Consider the following 25,158-nt stretch of genomic DNA (forward strand, 5'->3'; position numbering starts at 1 on the left):
AAAGTAGAATCAGAATAAAATATCAGTATCTTTTTTTTTTTTTTAGAGAAATACAGAATTTTTTCTGTTTATTTCGATAGATTGCAAGTGGTATCATAATTAAATATCTGTATTTTTTTTCTTACAGAATTACAGAAATACAGAAACTTTTCTGTTTATTTTGATATATTGCAAGAGTTGGCAAAAATTATGATAACTCTTGCAATCTATCAAAATAAACAGAAAATTTTCTGTAAAAAAATAAAGATATTTCATTCTGATACCACTTGCTATATATGAAAATAAACAAAAATATTTCTGTGTTTCGGTAAAAAAATAGATTCCACTTGCTAACTATCCAAAAGGACAGAAAAATGTATGTATTTCTCCACTAAAAATACAAATATTTAATTATGAATCACACAGCTCCATGACAAGTGATATAGGCCTCAAAGTAAATAGAGGCAGAGGGCCCTGAGGGAGGTGCTCAGTAAAAAAAAAAAATAGCCAATTACACAGCTCCATTGCAAGTTTATAGACCTCAGAGACAGAGTAGAGGTAGAGGGCCACAAGGGGCAGGAGTAGAAGAAGATGCTGATACCATGCTGATGGCTGTGAACATGCTCTTCCCATCAAGGTGTCCGTGCAGCAGTTTACGACTAATCAGTACACTCTGCAAAGGGGGTGTTTGAAGTCATTGCCGATCCAAGCTTATTAATTTTAATAAAAGTTATTCGGTCGACATTTTCTGCCGAGAGCTGAATCCGCTTGTTACTCACTATGCCCCCAGCCGCACTGAACGCTCTTTCAGATAACACACTTGCTGCTGGCCAGGCAAGGATTTGAATGGCATGTTCTGCCAGCTCCGGCACTGCTCAGGCTTGGATTACCCAGTAGCCCAGTGGGTCCTGGCTTTGCAGGTTGCAGATGTCCCATGCAGAGCTCAGGTATTCCTGCACCATGACTGAGTAGCGCTGCTGAGTGTCATTGGCAATTGCTGCACAACTGTCAGCTTGCTTCCGCTGAAAAAAAGCCTGCATAGTTACGCTTAGATGACCTCTACTGCTGCTGCCACCCATGCCGCTTAAAGCAGTTGTTTGGCTCCCATGGCTGGTGAAACTGCCATAGGGATCCCTGCTGCTGCAAGCAGCCGGAAAGGCTGAGCACAAGTTACAAGCTCTTCTTGGTAGTGCTGCATTTTAGGTACCCTGTATTGGGGCAAGATCAGTTGTTGTATCTCAGGCTTGTAACGTAGCAATCCAATAGTTGTCAGTCTTTGTTTTAATGTGTTGTATGCGTGAATCTTTGGCTATGCACTCCTGCATGAAGGCATCTGGCTCAAACTACCCACAGCTGAGGTAATTATGGACCCACACTCCTGTGGGTCGAACAGCAGCACAGAGTCATCCTCCTCCTCCTGGTCTTGCCATCCACGGAACATGCCGCCTTGTGTTTGGGTGGATGGATGCCATGTACCTTCAATATCCTCCTTCCCCTTCCTCCCCTTCTCCCATGCCTGCAATGTCCTCCTCATCCTCTTCCACCTCTTCCTGGATTTGTAGTGCACTATGCCTAGTAGGCACGCATGTCCGAGATGATGTTTGAAACGTCATCTCTTAATGCAGCGTCCGCTCTGTGTCGTGTCCGAGATCTACCATCATCTGTTCCAGCAGGCATATGATGGGGATGGTGTCACTGACACAGGCCTGATCTCTGCTGATCATCCTGGTGGCCTCTTCAAAAGGTGACAATACAGTGCACAAGTCCTCAATTTGCAGCCACTCCGCAGGGCTGAAGTAAGGTAGTGTAGGTATACGTCTGAAACAAACAGACTCTGCCACGTAATCCACCACCGCTTTCTGTTGTTCAGCCAGCCGCTGCAGCATGTGGAATTCCAATGTGTGGCCACATCACAAATTAACCGGTGCACTGGCAGGTTGAGATTTGGCTGTAAATCCACCAATCGGGCGCTGGCTGTGTACGACTCGCCGAAATGTGCTGACAACTTTCTTACCTTCAGCAACAGCGGCTGGAGGCCTGGGTAATTTTTAAGGAAACCCTGTACTATCAGGTTCATGACGTGAGCTAGACAAGGTACGTGTGTGAGTTTCCCACAACGCAGGGCTGCACGCAGATTGGCCCCGTTGTCACACACGACCTTGCCTGGCTAAAGTCTCTTGGGAGTTAGCCATATGTCCCCCCGCTCCCGCAAGGCACTTAGGATGGCTGCGCCCATGTGGCCAAGGGAACCCAGGCTTCGCAACCTCAGGACTGCGTGGCAATGTCTGAATTGTGCACCGAAATAGCAAACTGCAGCTTGTTGCTGGCAGTGAACAGATGCTGCCGAATGGGAGGTGCTGGGTCTCCACGGCAAAGTGTCCTTGGAGGAAGAGGTTGAGGCACGAGTCAAAGGAGGAGGTGGAAGTGGAGGTTGAGGAGGAAATTGCATGACGATGTGCTCTGGGCGGAGGTAGGTATGCAGGCCTTGCTGCAGCATCTTCCCTTGCTGCCACCAAAATTACCCAGTGAGCTATATAGGAAATATATCTTCCCACTCCATGCTTGCTCGACCAAGTGTCGGTTGTCGGGTACACCTTGCCAGAAACTGAGTGCTGCAGGGCCATGTCTGCTCGACCAACCAATGCGACGCAAGAACAAATTTTTCTGCAAAATACTGTCGCTTAGGCATAATGTACTGTGGGTTTGCACAGAGGAATGCGTAACGGAACGCATTGGAGTCCACCAGCCAGTAAGGGAGGAGCTCTAACGCAATCAGCTGTGCATTTGCTGCATTGATTAGCTTTGTTTTGGGGTCATTTGGGCAATATTTCCTCTTGCACTCCAGCATTTGGAGGATGGAAGGTTGGATGCTGCTAATGCTAACCACAGAAAAATTGGATGATGGGGTGGAAGTTGTGGGGGATGGCAATGATGCCTGGTCTTGACTGCTAGCAATGCGACAAACAGCAACCAATCTGCGTTGGAGCTCTAGCTCACCGCTTGTGGAGCCTGAAAAAGTTAGTGCTCCGCTACATGCCCCACTCAAATTGCTGACAGCAATAACTTTGGTGGCAGAAGGAGGAAAGGCAGCGGAGGAAGATCGAGCAGTTTGAGCTTGCTTCTTGGGGGGAGGTGGTCGCACATAGCTCTGTGCTTTGACCAGGTGTTCCCGCCAGTTTACCGGGTGGTGGCTTTTTAATTGAGTACTCGTGCAACTTGTTCCAAATTTTTGGGGTTTTTACTTCGTTTCAAGTGTTGAGCACACAGTTTGCAGATGACCATAGTTGAGGCATAGCTGTGGTGACAGCTTCTGATGATTTATGACTATGACTTGCCTAACTGGTACTTGAAGAATGCAGCTTTTACCCTCTTCCTCCCTCTCCCCCCTTGAGGGTGCTCTGCAACTTCTTCCTCCTCCTCGACACAAAAATTGCAAGTGTGCTGTGTGTGTTGTATGCAGCACTTTCCTTCAGTGGTGACGCTTGTATAATGCAGCACAGTATACCAAATTTATACTGCAGTATACACTGCGTCTGTGTGTCTGTCTCTCAGTACAAGTGTGATACTGTGCACGCAGTCAGGGAGGGCACCCTGCCTCTGGCTGCATGTATGTAACACACTGACTGACTAATTATCTATCTATCTAGCTAACAGTGAAACACTCTACCTATCTGAGTACAGTAGGTTTCAGGACTGCATCAATACAGTACAATCCAACAATCTATCTGACTAATAGTGTGATTGTGTCTAACAAAGAAGAGCACTTTTTTCACTTTGACAAAGCAAGCCAAGCAGCACAGAAAGGTTGTGATGCTAGCAAATCTCTGTCAGGAGTGGTAAATGCAGGCACGCCCTGGCCTTATATAGGCCAATGGCTGCCTGTTGGGCATGCAGTGACACCCAATCGGCTCCCTGCCACAACAAACATTGAGGGGAGCATCCCAGCTGTTAATAAAAGGCCCCAGGCATCATGGGGGAGGTCCCTACGCATTGTGCGAGGGTTCGAATTCAGGGCTTCGTATCCAGCAAAATTCGGGCTGGGTCCACCCGAATTTGAACGGTCATATTCGGGTCGAACATTAGGACAACCTGAATTCGAACAACAACACTAGCTCCAACCCCACATAGCGCTAACAAAAACTAATGCTGGTTATGTTCTTCAAACTATTTACAGGCTTAGTCCACAAAAAACTCCAGTCTTTCATTCCACGACAAGCTGGGGGTACTTTTTCAAACCATAGCTGCTGAAAAACCCTTTAAAATACGGTTAACCAAATTTCTTTGTGTCCTTGAAAAGCCAATAAAATGCAGTGTTGGTGAAACCTTAGAATAGGTGTATTCGAAATCTTACAATTACTGTGGAGGTTAGCAGACATTGACTGCTTTTAGATCTCTTGGGAAGTTTGCAATAGAGTATGCAGCATCTGAGGCCTAGAATCATGACCCTCCATGGTAATATTGGATTCTATACAGAGGGGACAACATCAGTAGTCGGTGTCCTGTACTGCTGCTATACTAGCTGTTTTTCTTGTCACAAAAAAAAAAACACAATTTTGGGAACATTTCTAAAACTGGTGGAGGCTAAACAATTTTATATTTTACATGCTTTTTTTGTTAATGTGTAACTTGACACTCTCATTTTGATCAATAAACCAGAATGTGCCTTTTTTTATATCTGTTAAAACAGTGCAACAAAATTTCTGTTTCTGTCAGAAATCTTGTGTTCTCTCTGACTGTTGGCATCATTTCCAGCTCCCTCAGTGATATATAGGAGGGAGACCAATATGCACAAGATGTGACAGGTCCTGTTCTATGGTTACATCACTGCTTCCAAATTTCAATATGGCAAGTTAGTGTTGTCAACCTTTGACAGCAAGTGTGTTAGGGCTGCATAAAGGAGGGAGAAAGGGTGGAGGGGCTCTAAAAAAAACTTTAAAATTAAAACTAGTCCTGCTATCAATTTTATTGCAGCAATATAAATATTTGTATATAACAATGGGGGTAAGTATAGCTACAGTCCATCCAGAGCAAAGGTGTTTTTGGTAAATCATCCTGGACATTGGGCCTCCTTTCTAAGTGTGTCTAAGGGAATAATTTTAAATGCTATAAAAATAATTCAGATACTTGTCTCACAAAAAAACAAAAAAAAAAACAAACTTGTATGATGCTTTTTAAAGTGCACAGAAGATATGCAATCTTTGATGCACCTAAATAAGCTTTATTTTTAGACTTTAAAGACCTCAATTTCAGCATCATTTCATCCAATAACAAATTGGAATAAAGGTGCAGTATCATTGTGGGATGGTTTGGTAGAATGTTACTTAACCTGAAGATTGGCCTTTAGCCACATGTAGCGGTATTGTTATTTGTACAAGTTAAGTTCATTTTAACATTACCACAATGCAGTATAGAGTAAAGAAAAAGCCATAACTGGTAGCTGTAGATGATGCGGGCAAGGAGTCTTTCCTCTGACACATTATTAACTGGGGCCTAGTGTCCTTTCTTGGACAGTGGAAGCTGTATTTAATGTTGAAAAACTAATTTAAAAAAGCTGTTGAAGCTTACATGCAGTTTGTATTATAAGTTTTCTAAGTTCCTAGTCTAGACCGATCTTTCTTCTGTCTTTTATCTTTCCCCTTTTGGCCACGTTTCATTATTCCTTTTCCCTTCCATCTGAGGTGACTGGTTGGTCCTGTTCTTTTTCTTGGTCCTGTTCTTTTTCTTTTTTCTTTCATGCACTGATGTCTTTCTTTTTTCGTTCAATTGCCGTTTCCCCTATTTGCTCCTTTTCTTTGTCATGCGTGATTGTGCACATGCACCTGCTTGTGTCTCCCTCCATCCCACAGCCCCTTCTCACCTTTGTCACTCCCATCTTACCCCTTGCTGGACCAATAGGTCCCTCCGTGTGGCGTCAGAGCTTGCGCAAAACCGGCATCATTCTGGTGCCCCAAAGAGGCCAAAAGGCTGCGGTGAGCATCATTTGTCTTGTCTTTTGTTTGTAGTGTATGTCTGTGTGTGATTTGTTTTGTTTTTTGTGCTTGTTTTTCTTTTCTCATTTCCTCTTTTTATTTATCTTCAATTTTTATACATATTAATAGAAAGGGTTCTTCGCTGTAATTCTGTCGCAGAAGCCTCTTACTGAGAGATATGAAAAAATTTGTATGCAGAATTCTTTTTTCAGCCTACACTCTAAGATATTACTGGACCCACACCATCCTTGGTAGTCATTAATATAATGCATGCAGAAAATACTTAATTGACAAGCTCTCCTAATCTCTCCCTTTATAGGAGGTTTGACTTGTATAATTGGGCAAATTGTCATTTGAAAAGTGTAGGTTTTGTTGCTACAAATTATAGAAGAGCTTTATTAGTTTTGAATGAAGAAATTTGTTCACATATTGCAGTGACTAAGATATGTTTCATTGTTCTGTGCTTTGTTTGAAACTACTGCCTGATTATGTTGTATGAATGTCTATAAAGTGAGCAGACATCCCTGATGCCACTCTTTGTGGTCCAGAAAAATGAAATCTGGCAAATCATTGTGAATATATAATTCCATAGGGTTGGTCTGGCACAAATAAAAGATGACTGTGGACATAACGATTCCTCGCCATTTGGTAAAATTGATAGGAACATAATAACATTTTAGTTTGCAAGTATCTGCACTTGTCTTCTGTTTAATTCTTGGGTCTAGAAAGGACCCTAAATACAAGGCTTCGGGCTTGTAAGGTCTTATGAGCTTTCCAAAATTAATTAATTATGTAAGCTTCCAGTTCTTACTTGGTTTTGTAAAAATACGGTCTGCCTGGTTTGTGTTCTGATTCTTTCTTTTCATTTCAATCATTTTTTTATTGGATTTTTTATAACATTTTTTACTACCAAAATACCCAAAAACCTACAGAAACATACAAAAACAATCTTGCATATAAAATGAGTCCCCCCCCCCCCTTCCCCCAAAAAAGAAAAAGGAAAAAAACTTACACTCCCCCCAGGGTGTCCGCTGCGTCAATAGTATCAAATAATCAAAAATGTCAAATGTCACAAAGTTAACCGACTTAAATTGTCATCAACACTATCTATAGAGGGAAAATAATTCTCTATCCAAGGAGACCAGACTCGTTCAAACCTAACCATAGTATCTGACCTCATTGCCCTCATTTTTTCGTTACACAAAAACCACAACATTTTTTGTTTGACCTGTGACACCGTCAGGATTGATGACCTCCAAGCTTTTGCGAATACCATTTTTGCTGCTGTAAAAAGAAAAGTCAATAGTTTGAACAGGAAAGGTAGTACAATGTAGAGAGTTGTAATACTCAAGAGTTAACTCTATTGTCACATGTGCCGCATAACAGTCTTTAACATTGTGTAAAGTGTAGATGCGCTTAGTGTCAGCAGTCAGCTGGAAAGCTATTGGTTCCCAGGTACAAGAGAATACCTGTTGAATTTGCATAACTGTCTGTTTCAAAAACTGGGAGGTAGTACAATGTGAGAAACAAAGGTATTTTTTTTTTTTTTTTGGAAACGAACGGCTAATTACTGTGTATGCTAATTCGTATATACTTATCCTTTGTAGTCTAATCTTGGTGCAGTCCCACCATATATGCAGTAAAGTGCCTTGTGTGGAACATCCCTGGAAGCGCTTATTGGATAAATGAGGCGACATTTTATGTAGGCGGTAAGGCACCATGTACCAGCAGATAAGCAACTTATAATAGGATTCGATAGCAGATGCATTTACACTACACAATGTGCCGTTGTTTCCCAAATCGGTGCCCATTCTCCCTGTTCTGAGTTGATATTTAAATAGTCCTATTAATACAAATAGATACCATACTGACGTTCTTTTTAGCATAATGGCTAAATTGAAGATATCGGTAATACTTGGTTAGGAATTTTAAACTCCTTGTTTATGATGTATTTAGACCATTCTTTAACCACAACTAAAAGCAAACTTATCAATGCCTGGGGCAAAACATGAATTACCCACTATTGTAGACAAAGGTGGGTGTGGAGATAATAGACCTCCTGAGTACCATTGGATTTTACAGCGGTGGTCTTATCTTTGGCGGTATTTAAAAAATAGTTGCAATACCTACTGGTGCAGTACCATAAGCTTCCAGTGATACCCACAAAGGCGGTTTGTGGTCAATATTGTGTAATGTTAACGGGGCTAATTGCGCGTCAGTATAATTAGCCATATTGGGGACAGAAAGTCCTGGTCTGTGTGGAAGAGGGTGGAACAAAAGCCCTCTTTACGATTCTCTGGCGTTTATCTCCCCAAATAAAAGTAAGAAACTGCCTTTGTAATATACAAACTATATGTGATGGTAATGCAATTGGAAACACTCGAAGAGAATGTTTGGAAGCTATGTCATCTTGATGGCTGCTAGGAAACCAACTAAACTTATTTTTGTATAGGAGAGAATACAAGAAAAGGTTTTTTTTGGCCAATTATAATCAAACTGCTTTTTTATAAAATAAAGAAATTAAGATATGTAAATATACAGTTACAATAAGTTTTCTTGTTTGGAACCCTTTCCTTATTTTGCATTGAGATCATGCAGTAGGGAGATTTTTTTTTCTTTACATAAAAGGGTTGTCTACGCTTTTATGTAAAGCTAAACTTTTGAGTTTGGGTACGCTTTATTCATCCATTTGGAAGTTGTGTATTAAAGTATAGGATTTTTCCAGGCTTTCTTCTGTAAAAGAGAGGCCTAGGTGTCTTTCCCAGCCTCCTCTAAAAGAAAAAAAAAAGGGATGTCCCTGCCTGTGTTTGCTTAATAAAACTGCATATATGCTGGATACCCATGTACAAATTTAGTCCCTTGAATCAGAAGCTTTTCAAAAACTGTTGGTTGTCTAACATTAGATATAGGGTCCAGGGAAGTTAAATAGCGTTGTATTTGACGATAGGCTAACCATTCAGTACCATGGAGATCCTGAGGGATATGTAGATCAGATAATGGAGGTACTTCACCATTTCATAAAATTTCCTAAAAAGTGTAGGTGCATTCTCAGCGTTCAAGCCAGAAATCTGGTCGACTCCATAGTTGCAGGGAAATCTAGATTACCAAAAAATGGAATTGGCTAGGTGTAGATGATAAAAGCTTATGTTGCACCAATGCATCCTGAATCGAGTATGTATCACCGATGTTGGAATCTGTGGAAGTAATGACCTTGTCAGGGGTTGTAGTAAAGAGAGACCAAAGGGTGCATGGATAAAAATTAATTCAATGTCACCCACAATTCGGACTCCCTATCATGTACCCAGTCCAATATCCGATGTAGAATAACTGCTTTATAATATAGACCAAAGTCTGGTAGTGCGAGTCCACCTCTGGATTTCTTCCTGGTAATTAGTTTACTGATCCACGATGTCTTCCTAGACCATATAAAAGAGGGAATCAAACGCTGCAAGTGGGGAAAAAAAATAATTCGGATGTGGAGTCGCTACTGTATAGAAGTATTCGACCTTTCCATGATTGGTACAACCCAGAATATGTCTTCAAAGTACCTTCGATACTTCGGCGTAAAGGCCTATAAATAATGTCTGCCATAGAGTTTAAATCACTGGGTATGCGAATACCCAAATATTTAAGAGATTTATCTTGCCACTAGAATGGGAAATTAGTTTTTATATTAGAGATTAATATATGGGACATAAAACTGAAGCCATGGGCATTTCTGTCATAATTGACCTTGAAATTACTCACCCCACTAAAACAGTCAAATTTAACATTAACATTTAACATTAACACAGGAATGGATATAGATGGATAAGTAAGGTACAACAATGTCATCTGCAAAAATTTACATTTTATGGTGATGAGTATCAATCAGGAGGCCTTTAATGTCTGAGTTGGCTCGTATAGCATTGGCTAAATGTTCCATTGTTGGAATGTATAGAAGCTGAGACAATGGGCAGTCTTGTTCCATTGTTATTTGGAAAAGACTTAGGTAATACCCCATTAGTTCTTACCTTGGCGGACAGGTTGGTATAAAGGGCCAAAATCTTATCAAATATCACAGGTCCTAGCCCAATTTGTAGGAGTGTTTTCTGTAAGAAGGTCCAATCCAAGGAGAAAAGGCAAGTGGGAATCAACTTTTTTTTTTTTTTTTTTTTTGCGCCCAGTGTTTTAACTGATTGGCAATAAGTTTGGAATAAATCCGGATATCTAAATCGGTCAGAGAGATGAACCTGTAACTGCTACATATAGTGTTATCTTTACCTTGTTGGGGAGTATTGTTATATGAGGCTACAAGGAATGGTTCGCGAATGGTGTATCCTTAGAAATCGCGTTAAAAGCTGATAGCATAGGTGTTTATAGGGTCTCCTGAAACGTTTTATAAAATCTGGGTGTCAACCCATCTGGGCCCTGGCTTTTCCCCACAACCAGGGAAGATATACACACCACCAATTCCAACTCTGTAAAAAGATGATTTTTTCTTAGACTTTTGGGAAATCATCGGTAACGCGGTCTTCTTGAGATATTCCTGTACCTTTAGAGTGTAACAACTCTCGATGCATCTCAAAAAATTACCTTTCAAATTATACAAAGTTTAAAATAATATTAGATGCAATATCCAAAGGATTATGTACTTTGCGACCTGAGGGTGATTTACCCCCCCCCCCATAGCGGTAATCCCCAGTGTGGCTTGAGGTGAATTTTCCATGTAAAAAGCGGTAATCCCGAGTTACCATATAGGTTATATCCATTCTTTTTCCTTATGTCTGACTGAAGCTACTGACAATGAGCAGACTGGGTAGCTGCAATGTTTGTTTATTGGCTCCTTTGTAAAAGGAATATAAAAATTAGTGACCACAAAATAGTGTAAAAATTGTGTAATATGAGATTTTATTACAAACTTTTTAAAGCTCATTTGTTGCTTTCTGAGGGGTGATAGTTGCATTTTAATGCCTAAATTTGTTGCAATATTTATTACTTGTAAATTTTAAGGCTTCTTTTTTGATAGTGCATGCAATTCACCATGCAGCCCGTAGGGAGAACATTTGGGGACACTATAACCGGAAGACACTGGTGTTATAACCGTGCAGACACAGCACACATCTCTAGCATTTACAAAAATAGTTAGGATTTTCATGTTTGGTTTGGGGAGGGGTGTATTACTGAATAGGTGTGTTATGTTCCTTAATCCCCTTTTGTGGATTAATTGATTTGTTTACCACTCTCCAGTTTTACAGCCTGCCAGGAGTCAAATTCCTGTAGAGAATATAAAGCCTAAGACATTTCATCAAGAATGCAGTAAAGGATAAGGTTGCACTGAGATTGGTGATGGGTTTGCAGTGAAAAACCAGTATATTGGTTGGGGCACCCAGTCTCCATAGACTTAATATAGGACTTTCGGAAGAAAGTTAGAGCATGTTAGTATTTAGACATCTGAGATATTAGAGGGGTTTTTTTTTTTTTGTTTTTTTAGACTTTGCAGATATGAGAGGTTTTTTATGCCTTGAAGAGGCTTGCAAAATAAGTACAGTAAGTCCATAATTATTCGGACAGACAACTTTTTTCTAATTTTGGTTCTGTACATTACCACAAGTAATTTTAAATGAAAAAACTCTTTGAGCTTTAATTAAGTGGGTTGAACAAAAAGATTGCCAAAAATTTAAAGAACTAAAGCCTTTTTTTTTTTTTTTTTAACACAATCACTTAATTTCAGGTGCTCAAAAGTAATTGAATTTTTAATACTTGGTTGAAAACCCTTTGCTGGCAATGACAGCCTGTAGTCTTGAACTCATGGACATCACCAGATGCTGGAATTCCTCCTTTTTATTGCTATGCCAGGCCTTTACTGCAGCGGCTTTCAGTTGCTGTTTGTTTGTGGGCCTTTCTGTCTGAAGTTTAGTCTTCAACAAGTGAAATGCATGCTCAGTTGGGTTCAGATCAGGTGATTGACATTGGCCATTCAAGAATATTCCACTTCTTTGCTTTAATAAAATCCTGGGTTGCTCAAGCCATAACACTGCCTCCACCATGTTTTACAGATGATGTGGTATGCTTTGGATTATGAGCTGTTCCACGCCTTCTCCGTACTTTTTTGTTGCCATCATTCTGGTAAAGGTTGATCTTGGTTTCATCTGTCCAAAGAATGTTTTTCCAGAACTGTGCTTGCTTTTTTAGATGTGTTTAGCAAAGTCCAATCTAGCCTTTCTATTCTTGAGGCTTATGAGTGGCTTGCACCTCGCAGTGCACCCTCTGTATTTACTTTCAGTCTTCTCTTTATGGTAGACCTAGATATCGATTCACCTACTTCCTGGAGAGTGTTGTTCACTTGGTTGGCTGTTGTGAAGGGGTTTCTCTTCACCATGGAAATGATTCTGCGATCATCCACCACTGTTGTCTTCCGTGGACGTCCAGGTCTTTTGGCGTTGCTGAGTTCACCAGTTCTTTGTTTCTTTCTCATGTTGTACCAAACTGTAGAGTTTGCCACTCCTAATTTTGTAGCAATTTTTAGGATGGGTTTTTGCAGCTTAAGGATGGCTTGTTTCACCTGCATGGAGAGCTCCTTTGACCGCATGTTGTCTGTCCACAGCAAAATCTTCCACATACAAGCACCCCCCCTCAAATCAACTCCAGGCCTTTTATCTGCTTAATTGATAATGACATATCAAGGAATTGCCCATACCAGCCCATGAAATAGCCTTTGACTCAACAGTCCAATTACTTTTGAGCTCCTGAAATTAAGTAATTGTGTGTGTAAAAAAAAAAAAAAAAAAAAAAAAAAGCCTTTAGTTACTCAAATTTTTATGCAATCTTTTTGTTCAACCCACTGAATTAAAGTCTGCAGTTCAACTGCTTTTGAGTTGCTTCATTTCAAATTAATTGTGGTAATGTACAGAACCAAAATTAGAAAAAAGTTGTCACTGTCCAAATATTTATGGACCTAACTTGTTCAGTTATTACAATCTGTTCACTAATTATATTAAAAACATTTCATTTATGGGTTTTATTCATTACCTCTGATTTAGATTTACACATTCACTGTATAAACTGAAAAATGTTTAAAGATTTTTCTTTCCTTTGAATCACTGAACTAAATTTTACTTGTACAACTATGGTTTCTGAGAACTGCTGCACATCTGCATTGAGGCAACCAACTTCTGGCCAGTTTTCAAGCAAAGGATGCTTGGACCTTATTCCACAATTCTTCTGCATTTCCTGGTATTGCCTCTGAAACTGCATTTTTTTTTATGTCGTCCCAAAAGTTTTCTCTTCGATTAAGGTCTGAGGATCGGGTTTGCCGTTCCATACCATCAGTTTTGTTGGTCTTGGAACCAAGACGTTGCTTGGTGTGTTTAGGGTTGTTATCTTTTTGTAACACCCATTTTAAAAGGCCTTTCCTCTTCGGCATATAGCTACATGAGTTAAGGTTTTATGTCTAGTTTGGCTCTGTTTTAAATGTTGAACTTCCATTCTCATCCCTTGATGTTTTTTTGTGTGCTTTTATATTAATGTTGTTTCTGTTATTCTTTCCCCAAATTTCAGTCTTTCAGTAAATCAGATTTTCCTCCCTAGAGGTTTTTGCAGGGTTAATGGGTTTAGGTGTAATTGCTGTTCATCATTTTTTTAGTGCAGTGGCCAATGAAGATAGTGAACATTCCAATCTGGCCATAAAATGTAATAGTTGAAGAGAATTTAGATTTTTATGAAGAGACTGATTAGGTATTTGCAAAAGTGGAACTTTTTCCCAATGGCACCTGAGAAATATCTCTTATCCTGCTCTGAGACAGGGGTGTACTGTGTGATGGGGCTAGTACAAAACCTTTATCAGGCAATACTGCTTCCTAATTCATCAGGGAAAATAAAACTTTTTGGCTCAGATGAGGCTCCTGGCATATTGTGCCAATATTACTCTATATTTACTAACCTCATCTCAGTACTTTGCCAGTTACTGGTACTATCGGATTGGAGGTTAAGCTGCTCAGTGTACCTTTTTTTATTGATTTTTTTTAAATAATGCTGTAAATTAAAACCTAATTCTGCTTTACACAATTTTTCACCACTTGATGAATGAGGGTGGTGTTTCCTTGAAATTTTATTAGAACTAATTGGCCAAGATGTGATTCCTTTGGTTGTACTTTGTCTAGACCATGGTTGGATGGCACAAACTGTAAGGATGGCATCTGAGACTTTCTAGAGAATTATTACATTGGGAGCCACAAAGATTGTTTATGCAAAAAGTGTGTGTGGAAGTTGGAATCCTACCCAGCATTGGGAGACATTTATTAAACTAATGCAAACAAAAAATGGTTAACATAACATATTTCATTTTGCTTAGTGTGAGCTTAAGAAAGGAGCAATTGTACACTGAAAATACATTGTTTAAAGAAATACATACTACAATTGTATATCTAGCTCACATAAAGTGACTGATAATTGTATACCTGTGTTAGTTCTGTAAATGTCTCAACCCTCCACCCCCCAGCGTTTAGTGTTATAGTCACTCATTGTTTTGCCAAAATACATGACTGCATTGATCCATTATTTTATTTTTTTTTACTCTACCCTGTTTATGCTTGCATACAAGCTGTGCGTGTTTTTTTTAGCTGTTCAGCAGTCCTTTTTTTTTTTTTTTTTTTTACATTTTTTTAACAACTTGGCAATCCCCCCAAAATTACATTCTTCCATATCCATAGTTTACTGGGGCACCAAGCAGCTTCACAGAAAAATGCCAGCTTTCCCTTACCAACTTGAGAGCAGGCTTACGGAAAACTGGCAGCTTCGGGGCACTGCAAGATGCCAAAGCAAAGGACAGTAGCTTCACAGAGCCTTCGATCAAACGCTCTGCTTCCAGCCCCCGCCTGGACACCCAAGAAAGGGTGAGCAGTTGTTTAATTCAATTTTTAGGGTGGAACAAATAAAGGATTACATCTATGGGGTTGGTTTTGCTCAAATACCTCAGAAGGATCAGTAGTTTGGTTTAAAGGGTTTTTAGTTTCCTTTAAAAACCATTAATATTATTATTATTATTAATAATAAACAGTGTTTATATGGCACCAATATATTACACAGCACTGTACAAAATTTAGGATTAGCTGAGAAATGTATTCCAGTCCAAGGTCCTTGCAGTGTAAACCTCACTGCAGGAATCCTATGAGAGAGGTTCTAATACTTCTGTGCAACTCTTAACTTCCCAGACAGTCTTGCTGTTTTAAGGTTTAGGTCACACCACTCAATGCTATATAGCCCCAAATATTTTTTTCAGTTATGGAGGATGTTTGATAATGCAAAGATAATTTTAGCATTTCTATCTGGGCTGCAACATAAAACCTCCAGTAAGTAGCTATATGGTCATATGTAAATACTGTTTTGTTTTTTGTAATAATAATAAAGATAGCCAAAAATTTTACATTGTCTTTTCCCATATTTGTAAAGCCTTGCTTGCATAACTCGCCTATCTTCCTGTAGCATCTCACATACCATCAATGCAGTGTATGACTCTTTAGCAGCCTGTTATTTTTAATATTGTGGCAGGTGATGTTTTGATAGAACACTAACTTTATGAAAAGCTTTCCACAGTCTAATAGGCATGTCATTAGGAACTCAAAATCTAGTGTCATCCAGAACAACTGATCTGAATCCCAGCCACAACCATAGGCATGCTTAGAAGCTAAATGACACAGTGACCATGCCCGATATTTGCTTTTTATTTGTTTTCATATTCAGTGTTCACTATATTGTTCCCTCTGAACTACTGATTATTTTTTCGACTTTGAGTCCGCAGCATAATAGCCCTGGGGAAATTGTCTCTGATTTAAAGAGACATTTTCTTGAGTCTGACAAAATGGAAGCACCAGAAATGGATCTCCTTTGTCCCACCACAAACTGGGTTTCCAAGTTTATTGCCAGAACATAGGGCCATCTTAGAGAACCCAGGTTTTGTTGTGTGGATGCAAGGTCATATAAATGATGATGTGATTCGATTATGCAACAATTTTAGGTTTGCAGATCTGTCAAATTAATTGGGGACATAGATCTCATACATAATATTGTTTTTTTTTCAATTGGCTTTTTACCTTTAAGAGGACATCAATGAACACATTCTTCTTGTCAACTTAACCTAATGTAATCATGTCTTAACAAAGCCATTATCTCTAAAAGTTTAATTCACAATATGTATTGATTATGTTCTGTACCTAGTTATGATCTTTCTTTACCATTTATTGTACTGTTTAGGCAATGAGTAAAGTGTCAAAACAAGAACTGCAAGAATCACTGTGTATGTTATTTAAGGGAATGAAGGTGTTTCAATAAGTATCTATTAAGGAATGTAGGGTACAGGTGGTTGCAAAAATTACGCTTCCAGATAAAATAAATTGCAAAAGGGTATTATAATGTGTATTTTAAATGAAAAGTTATGATGCAACAGATATATTCTGAGAATATAATCTAGGTTTCTAGGAATAATATTTTATCTACATGTCAGGAATAATTGTTTTCATCTACATATCATTTAAAATCAATGTTTTAAAAAGTCTAAACCAAAAACCTAAAATGTATAATTGCAATAACCAAGAGTAAGGCTATTTTATTGTGTACCTTCTATTCCAGATGACATCTTGTACAGCGGATGGGCTGAACAATGGCCTGGTCTCTGTCTCTTTACTTTTCTCATATATATATATATATATATATATATATATATATATATATATATATAATCTCCTGAGACATCTTTTGCATTACATGGAGATTACAACAACATATTGTGTGCTTGCGAAACATGGGTACTAGGTAATATTGCCATAGTACAGTGTTATCAGTTCACATAGGTATCTAGTGAACAGCATAATTACCACCACTAGACATAAGACCTCTAATGTAAAGTTGACATTTCCTCAGGTGCTGCGAGAGGAAGCAGCGCTGGCCTGATGAGATGGCGATAGAGGATAAGGTGGGCACTCAGTTGCCTTATATAATGACAATTCAGAAGCTTTTTCCTTACAACAGGAAAAGTACCATATGGTGCAAGAAGCAGAGCTTCTAACTGGATGTAGCAAGGGTCTCTAAGACCAATAAAGCTTACAGTATACAGGGTAAAAGAGCTCTTGCCATGATGTGCTGGTACACATAGCATATTATGGTACACTAGAAATTGTTTGCATGTTTTTAGGCGGGGGGCGGGCAGATAGATTCAACTTTTGCATCTTGTTTTTACATTTTATTTACATCTTGCAAAATGTTACCCTGCCATTTGTTGTATTTTGGAGTTGTATGTATTTTGGGTTTATATAAGGCTTTACACTGCATTGTACATGTTAATAAAAAGTTCCCAAAATAACATTAAAAAAAAAAAAGACACCCTCTTTCTTTGCGGATGTGCGCTCTCCCATCTGATTACAAGCTTTTCTGTTCATGTCCAAATAAAACCTAGTTTATACTGTAGTGTCTAGAAGAAATAAGCTTAAATGGTCAACAAAATATCTGACATTTTGTATGTTAGGGTGTGCATGTTGAAGTGTTCATTTTGCAGAGAGAAGGGCAGATTTGCCTGTGTGATTAGTTTTCTGCTTGTATTCACGGTTTTACATTTTGTCTGGCATTTAGTTTTTTTTATTTTTTTATTTGTTTTTGTTTTTGGTTTTTCATAGAATATAGAGCCATGCCTGGCTTATATTCAGCCCACTCCAGCCAGAAAGATTTTTAGCCTTCAAGACTCAGATTCTCTAACAAATGCTAAGGAGGGGTGAGTAATTTTACCTATTAGCTTACTTACACAGTGCCTCAACTCTTCTTTTGCCCTATTTTTATCTATTTATATTCCTGTACCCACACTTGCTGTTGTTAATTTGTGCCTTTCCACTCACCAAAAATGCTGTTTACATCCTTTACACGCATGTGCTACATGCCATAGCTGAGTAACTCCTGGCCCAAAAGTCCTCAGGCAGGGTTGTGTTATAGAGAATGAGAGGAGACATGTCAGACCAAGCTTTTTATCGAGTGGTGACTATTGAGAGCACTAGCTGTATCTTTGGTGCATGTTAAGAGTGTACAGTCCATAAAAAGACAAATAATTTTTTTGGATGATTTGAAAGGTCTTCTGAGCCTAGCTAACCTGTAAATTGCCTTTGCTAATTTATAATAAAACTTTAAGTGTATGTGTAAAATCTCTATACACTTTTGAACATCCAAGTTCAACACCATTTTACATTTGAATTAATATGAGGACATGGCCTACGCTCTAAACCGCATACTCTTAGTCTCATTCAAACATGGAATAATGCACGCAGGGCATTGCATAGAACTGGGTAACAAGATGCTGAAGTCAATAGGTTTGATGAAATCATGATTTTTACATGTGGCAATATTGCCAAAAAATATTTTCAGCAGTTTAGTGATTTTATTTCCTGCCTGGAAAAACATTGTATTTGGAAAATGCTAAGGCTGCTATTGCTTGGCACTGAAAATGGAGATCTGACCAGCCTGTGGAAATTGACCTCCCTGGGGCCATAACTCTAATCTTTTGTTTGCATGCTGTCATACCCTATACTAGGATTATCTGCACCAAAGGCCAGCCCAATATTTCTATCTTGAAGTTTTCTGTATCTGTTCCATTATTTCTATTTTGACAAATTAAAAATAAATTATTTGCTGTATAGTGTTAACAAATTTTGAGACTACTTGGCAATTTTATCTTAATTTCCTGTATGTTAATTTCTGCAAGATGTATATAATTGCTAATGTATTTATGACTAAATACTATATAATTACATTTGTGGTGTGTATTTATTAACCTGTTAAGCACCCATACCATAGATCGCTATAGATCAGATTAGATTGATAGACTCAAAATTATTTTTCTTCAAACTATAGAATAATAACTTATGAATAAACTTGATAAAAAGTGGTTTGTGACATCTCATACCTGAGTTTTTTAACAGTAGATTAAACAAAAACAAAGTCTCATTTGGTCAACATAGAGCGACAGAATGTGGGCTCCACATGAAACTTGACATGGTTCCCACTACACAACTGCACACAAACACCTTGACCAGCATGACTGCCACCACCTCCACCTTGTCATCCAGCACAAGCTCCACTGTTGACCCTAGAGACAAACGAAGGTAAGACACCTTTCAACTGTCGCCCTTTTGTTTGAACCTCTCAGGTTGTAATAATGGTGTGATGCTTAGACTTTTACTGCTAGGCATGTGTTTTGCTGTCACTCTGCATGTATACACAAATTCAATGTTTTCACTGATGGGATCCTTGGAATCATGATTGTTTTGTTTTAAATTATAAGGTACTAATCTTAAACCTGGAGTGTTGTGATATAATAAAGCATTTTGGACTGTATTCCTAAGAGATAAGGAGTAGGCCATTCTAGTTCATGGCTGAACTCTAGTCAATCTGCTAAATACACAGGTAAAACATGCATATAGTAGTTTACCTGCTAATTTACCAGCCAAAGGACTTGTCTTCTCTTCATCCAGGTCTAATATTTGCAAGGCTTTGACCTGGCATGAGCCCCTTTAATGTCCTGTAAAGTACTCGGACCGGGAGAGAAAACTATTAGTGATATCCCAAAAGGAGGATAAAGCAAAAAAGAAAAAAGATGCTCATTAGTCTCTGATGCTCCTTAGGTGTGCATTTAGCTCTTAGCCTGGTTTTCAACTGTCTCATAATTAATAGATGCTTAAATTGTGCCAACAGATCTTACCAAACACCTGTGCGGGATGAAGAGTCGGAGTCTCAAAGGAAAGCCCGATCTCGGCTTATGAGGCAGTCAAGGCGATCTACTCAGGTAAAACAGACTTTTTACTTTTAAGGCCACCAATGCTAACCTTTAGATGTGGGTTATGGTTATGATTTAATATTTAGTATTTATGTTTTTCAAGGTTTTTTTTTTTTTTTTTTTTTTTTTTTTTTTTTTTTTAGGGTGTCACCCTTACTGACCTCAAGGAAGCAGAAAAAACGCAAGGGAAATCGGTGGATTCTACTCAGGCATCTAATGTAAAAGAATGTGATGTAGGACTGCAAGTGGATAAGGAGCAGCTCCTGGTAAACATGTATTACAATTCCTCAACCTCTCCTAGATTACATATTGTAGCTTTTGTGCATTGGCACTGTACTAGAAAAAAAGCTATTTGATCACGCAGTTTGTGAACTGCTTTTATTGTACACAGGCAATGCCTATAACTATTGTAGCCAGCGGTTCCACTAAACTGGGTGCTGGGGTACTTTGGCAAGATTTTTTTTGTTGCAGGTTCACTGGCTGATAACGGTTACTGTGGCAGCTTCAGCCTCTCTGCTTCTCTACTAGCTAGCCAATCACTAAGGACACAAAGAACATTCTCACTGATAAGTGAAAGAGAAGGCTCACATGAGAGAGAGGTTGAGGGTATACAGAAACTGGTGGAAAACTAATAGTGGACCAACCATTGTGGTTGTTTATAATGTTTGTATATTATCTTCCCCCCAAGGCACTGTAGCCTTGGCTAGAACAAACACTGAACCACTGTCCAAACATTTGTTAGGTATTTTTCTTTTTTCTGTGCCTTGAAAACCTTTCCACTGCGAGTGTATCCACTGTTCTGAGATTTCAAAACTCCCCTTTCCAATTGTAACAAAAAAATCAGTGTTTTTTTATTGGCTAAAGCTGGGATTATTTTTTTTTTTTTGTATTTAACAAGGAGCTAAATTTATTTATAGTTTACTTTAGTATTAATAGAAATGCCTTTTTATGGTATTTGGTATACATAATCTTGTAATGCATGGCTGCCAAACTTTATAACGAGCCAGAGGACACACTTGTACCCACAGGTTGAGTTGAAGGTCACTACTAGCAACCAATACTGTTCTTGGCATACCATTCATAAGTGCAATCTATCAAAAACTCCTGGTCGACAGCATTTGGGAATGGGGACAATGTGAGGGCACAAAAGAGAAATTTGCAGCACTAGGAAAATGTAGGCATTTAAAGAGGCTGTTGGTTTATGGCACATTTCTGGTAACATGGGTAAACAAAGGTCATGTTGGTAATAAATTATTTGGGTAATAAAATCCCCCAGCACTGGTGTAAGTGGTAGTAATTCATCGGTGATGCATATCCCACCCCCATGTTTAGTGGCCTAACTGTAAAAACCCACACCCTTCTAAGTATGTGTGGTCAGTGGTTGGCAAAGCATTGGGCTTAAGCTAAAAATTAATGTTGGTAGCCCCCACCCACTATTGCCTCTAACGAACAGTAACAAGTTGTCTTTAGAAAGTGTGTGAGTAACCACACAAAATATTGGTTTAGTTTTTAGGTGCCTTTAGGCTTTTGTATTTGCTTTGTGCAATATTGAGCGAAATTTTCACCCTTTTCCTACAAAATTGCATCAGTAGCAATATAAAGATTTATGTTTTACAAAGCTTCCCACCTTTCAAGAAATATTTTTCTTGAAGTGTTTCACATCAGGTTTTACTGATGTATACAGGAGAAATGCCACCCAGATATATCCCCTCTTACTACCAGCATGTCTCCATTTTCTACTTGTGTCCTTGGAAACTGGACATCTTTTGTGGCACTTCTGTACAAAAGACTTTTTTTTATTTATTTAATTATGATTACTACACCTCTTTAATAGCTGGTCATTCCTTCATGCAGCACCAAATTCCACATTAGTTCTGTCCACACCCCATTTCTGGTGCTAGTTTGCTATAGTGCAATCCACAGGTCCTGAGCCTCTGAATATTTGTCTAGCGAGTAGGCTTGTTGGGTCGAACACCATATCATTAGTTGGTTTTACCCCCTGCCTATATTCACCTCGTGACCTTGGTCATCCAATCTTGATCGGGTAACATCTGTTGGGTTTCATGAATACTTAATGCCTTGCTTCTTACCCAGAGCTTGCAGTTAAACAGTGGCCACATGGTCACATTATATCTGGTTCTTGACATAGGAGGATTACTGTTGCTCCCAGATTACACTTTGCTAATAACTTTGGGGCAGCATGCCCTTAGACAGAGCTGAAGTTTGCAGCCTCTAAGCGCTTCTTTTGCTCTACTAGAGAATAGGCTATCTGTGTCCTCCCTTGCTCAAATGTCTCTTGCCTCTGTTGTCAGCATCTGATGAAATGGGTGATCTGTGGCATGAAGTTAGGCAATACTTGAAACAACAAAGGCCACTTATACCCTTGGGCACCTTTGCCCTTTGTTTCCATAGCAAATCTGTCCATAGCCTTAAAAGCTTCTGAGCCATTGGCTGAAGACTTACCTGACATGGAGTCACTGTAATTTGAAACAATACGTTTGTCTCTGGGAAGTCGAATTGGCCTGCTATATAAAGCTTCCAAATTACTATTTAGACTCCTAATGCTGTGGTGTGTACCACTTAAAAACTAGAGGATTGGCCTGCTGTTCTTAAGTCTTCAGAGGTTTTCTTAGAGCCGCTAAAGCAACAGACTTTTCCACTGCACCTACCAATTGATATTTTCCTTTGTGGAGACTGGAACCTACCTGACAAACTGTTTGACAACGGATGACAGCTGAGCACAGAGCAGCCTTACTGATATCCATGCAGAGGATTGCTGCTGCGATGAGAGGTGAGCACACCGTTCAACCTTCATGTGAATGAGAAACAGGCAGCCCTGCCCCCATCTGATAGCACAAGTTGGGATTTCTATTAAAAAAAAAAAAAAAAAAAAAAAAAGGAAAAAAAAGCTGCTTCTGAAATGTATCCACTGCTAGAGCTGTGTGTGAAGTCTGCATGTCGTTCTGCATCCTCACAGCTCTCTGTGTACAAACCTCCGTATCTCCTAAACAGTATATCACAATGACTTTTCAGGGTGCACAGGGGACCCTCATAGATACTAGTTACTACAATATCAGCCCCCCAGTTTTAAAGAATTTTAAGATATAGTGTAAAAAATGTAAACAGTTATGAAAATTGAACATTTGGGTTGCTGTTTCAGAGGAAAGTGCCACTAGGAGTCCTAAAATGAAAATGCAAACTGGGGACCCTGGGGCCACTAACCTAGCAAGGAGCATTGGGGTGGGGCCCTTAAATATATACCTACCTGTCACAAATCTATACCTATGAGACTGTCTGCTTCTCTTCTTTGTACACCAATTTCTCTGAGGAAGGGGGTACAAAACTGAATATAGGTGCAAGTGTCGGACATAATCTCCCCTTACAATCTCATTACTACAGCATCATTAGAGCATAAAAAACTCTGCCCATCAAAATGGGCTTCCCTGCCCTGTTACACATTCCTGTGCTCTTAACTAACATTCTGAACTTCAATTGGGGAATGGGGAGATGTAAGAAACCAAAAATCTAGGTACAAGTGGGAAACATCTGGGGTTAACATCCGCTAAAACCTCATCACTACATCATTAGAACATAAACTCTGCCCACTAAAATCTAATGCGGTTGAGGTACAGGTAGGGTACAGTCATGTGTAACAAGAAAGTGCATTTTAAAGGACAGTTTTGTTTTTTTGTTTTTTTGTGTTGTAATGATGCCATGGTGATGAAAGGTTATAGCCACACGTGTGTCCCACTTCCACCTATATTTTTGTTTCCCTGTACCTCCTAATTCTAGAGAAATTGGGGTTTGAGATGCAGACAGATGTGTAACAGAGCAGGCAGCACATTTTGCTAGGTAGAGATTTATGTTCTCATAATGCCATAGTAATTATATTTTTTAGAAGGGTTTAACCACAAGTGCCCCCCCCCCACTTGCACCTACAGTTTGTTTCCTATGCCTCCACGTGTACTATAATAATTTCAAGTTATTACAACCAACGACTTAGGAGATATGAAGGTTTGAACACAGCGAGTTGTTAGGCTGCAGAATGACAAGCAGCTTTTACACTCCCATAGCTATTACACTGCGCTGCCGATGACATCATTACACACTGTGGATAAACGTCACAGACAGTGTTTTTATATAGAATATGGGCAGTGATGAGAGGGGGTCACTGACTGTCTTGTCACATGCATGATGCTAATAAAGCATCACCACATTTTTAACATTATATTAAAGAGTGACTTTCTCTGTTATATAATGGAAAAATGTGTGTTTTTGTTGTTTTTACACTTTTTTTGGGGAGGACCTCTCCCCTTCAGTCTTCCATTTTGGTAAAGACCAAAGGGGAAATCCGCAGCCTCCTGGGATATTTGTGTCATATATACCAAGAGGCCCCTTCTGTGCATGCATCTTCAGAGGCTTTCTTATGTAAAAAAAATGTGTTTAATCTCATGTATGCGCAGTGCAAGGCAGCACTGGACTGGGGTGAGCATTAGAGAGAAGCTGGAAGCTGAGCCAGCATGGGCCTGCTGGGTTAATTTTGTAAAAGGATCAAGTGAAAAAAAAATGTACCGGCATTAAGGTTACATTTATCCATTCCTCATGCAAGGAACCACTGCTTTCCTTCTAAGAAAACTTCTTGGTCTGAAAAAGACCAGCACTTTCCGCCTGTTACCTGGTGCCTAGCGGTTGCCAGAAATCACTCAGAAGGGGTAAATGTTTTTTGCTGCTAATACGAACTAAGCCTAACTTGTTACACCACATTCATTATACTATTACATTACTACAAGGGATTGCACTCTTTAAAACTTAAAACACTAGGAAGTTGGGTCACAATACACGGCATAACACAGTTGTGGCAAAATACTTAGAATGGAAAATTTGGATATACTAATGGTGCAGGCTTTACAAAGTTGGAACAAAGTATAAGGGTAAGGTAGAACACTGAAAAAATAAGGTTACTGGACACCCCTTTTTGACCACCCGGCTACAGCTTCCCACCACCCGGCTGAAAAAAATTGCTGGGGAGAACACTGCTATCTGTTACACAGTTAACACATGTAAAGCGCTAGACTGAGGAATGTACATCTAAAAAGAAATTGCTGTGTGTGGCCATCGAATGACATCTCTTTAATTCAACTTATAAATAAGTGCATCTCCGCATTACAAAGTGAATAGAGGGTCGTTTTTTTGCAAACACTTAAAATAATATACAGATTTGTCTTTTTTGATTTTATCTTTTTTTTTTTTTTGTGTTTTAAAATAGGAACAAAGAAAAACGCAGTTAGCACTGAACACTGAATCTTGCACCTCATTATCTGTAAATACTGTGAATTCTTCGTCAAAAAAAGGTAATATTTTTGATATGTTCAAATGCACACTTTTTATATAGTATTTTTTTTTTAACACGCTATCAAAAAT

The 25,158-nt window shown here is 39.1% G+C and overlaps 1 protein-coding gene across 12 annotated transcripts in view; it reads left to right on the plus strand.

Annotated features, from left to right (window-relative positions):
* The window catches only part of PPP1R12C (protein phosphatase 1 regulatory subunit 12C), an 80,131-nt gene that overhangs the window by 36,602 nt on the left and 18,371 nt on the right, over positions 1 to 25,158 (plus strand). For 3 of the 12 annotated variants that reach the window (XM_072426298.1, XM_072426296.1, XM_072426307.1), the window contains 7 exons: positions 5,826 to 5,948; positions 14,639 to 14,821; positions 17,594 to 17,688; positions 18,884 to 19,066; positions 19,656 to 19,746; positions 19,881 to 20,003; positions 25,004 to 25,088. In XM_072426298.1, coding sequence (XP_072282399.1) covers positions 5,826 to 5,948; positions 14,639 to 14,821; positions 17,594 to 17,688; positions 18,884 to 19,066; positions 19,656 to 19,746; positions 19,881 to 20,003; positions 25,004 to 25,088 — 883 coding nt within the window. The remainder of the gene's footprint in view (positions 1 to 5,825; positions 5,949 to 14,638; positions 14,822 to 17,593; positions 17,689 to 18,883; positions 19,067 to 19,655; positions 19,747 to 19,880; positions 20,004 to 25,003; positions 25,089 to 25,158) is intronic. The other 9 variants (XM_072426297.1, XM_072426299.1, XM_072426303.1 and 6 more) reach the window with 9 other exon arrangements.

This window comes from Pyxicephalus adspersus, chromosome 11 (assembly GCF_032062135.1).
Source record: "Pyxicephalus adspersus chromosome 11, UCB_Pads_2.0, whole genome shotgun sequence".
Lineage (NCBI taxonomy): Eukaryota > Metazoa > Chordata > Amphibia > Anura > Pyxicephalidae > Pyxicephalus > Pyxicephalus adspersus.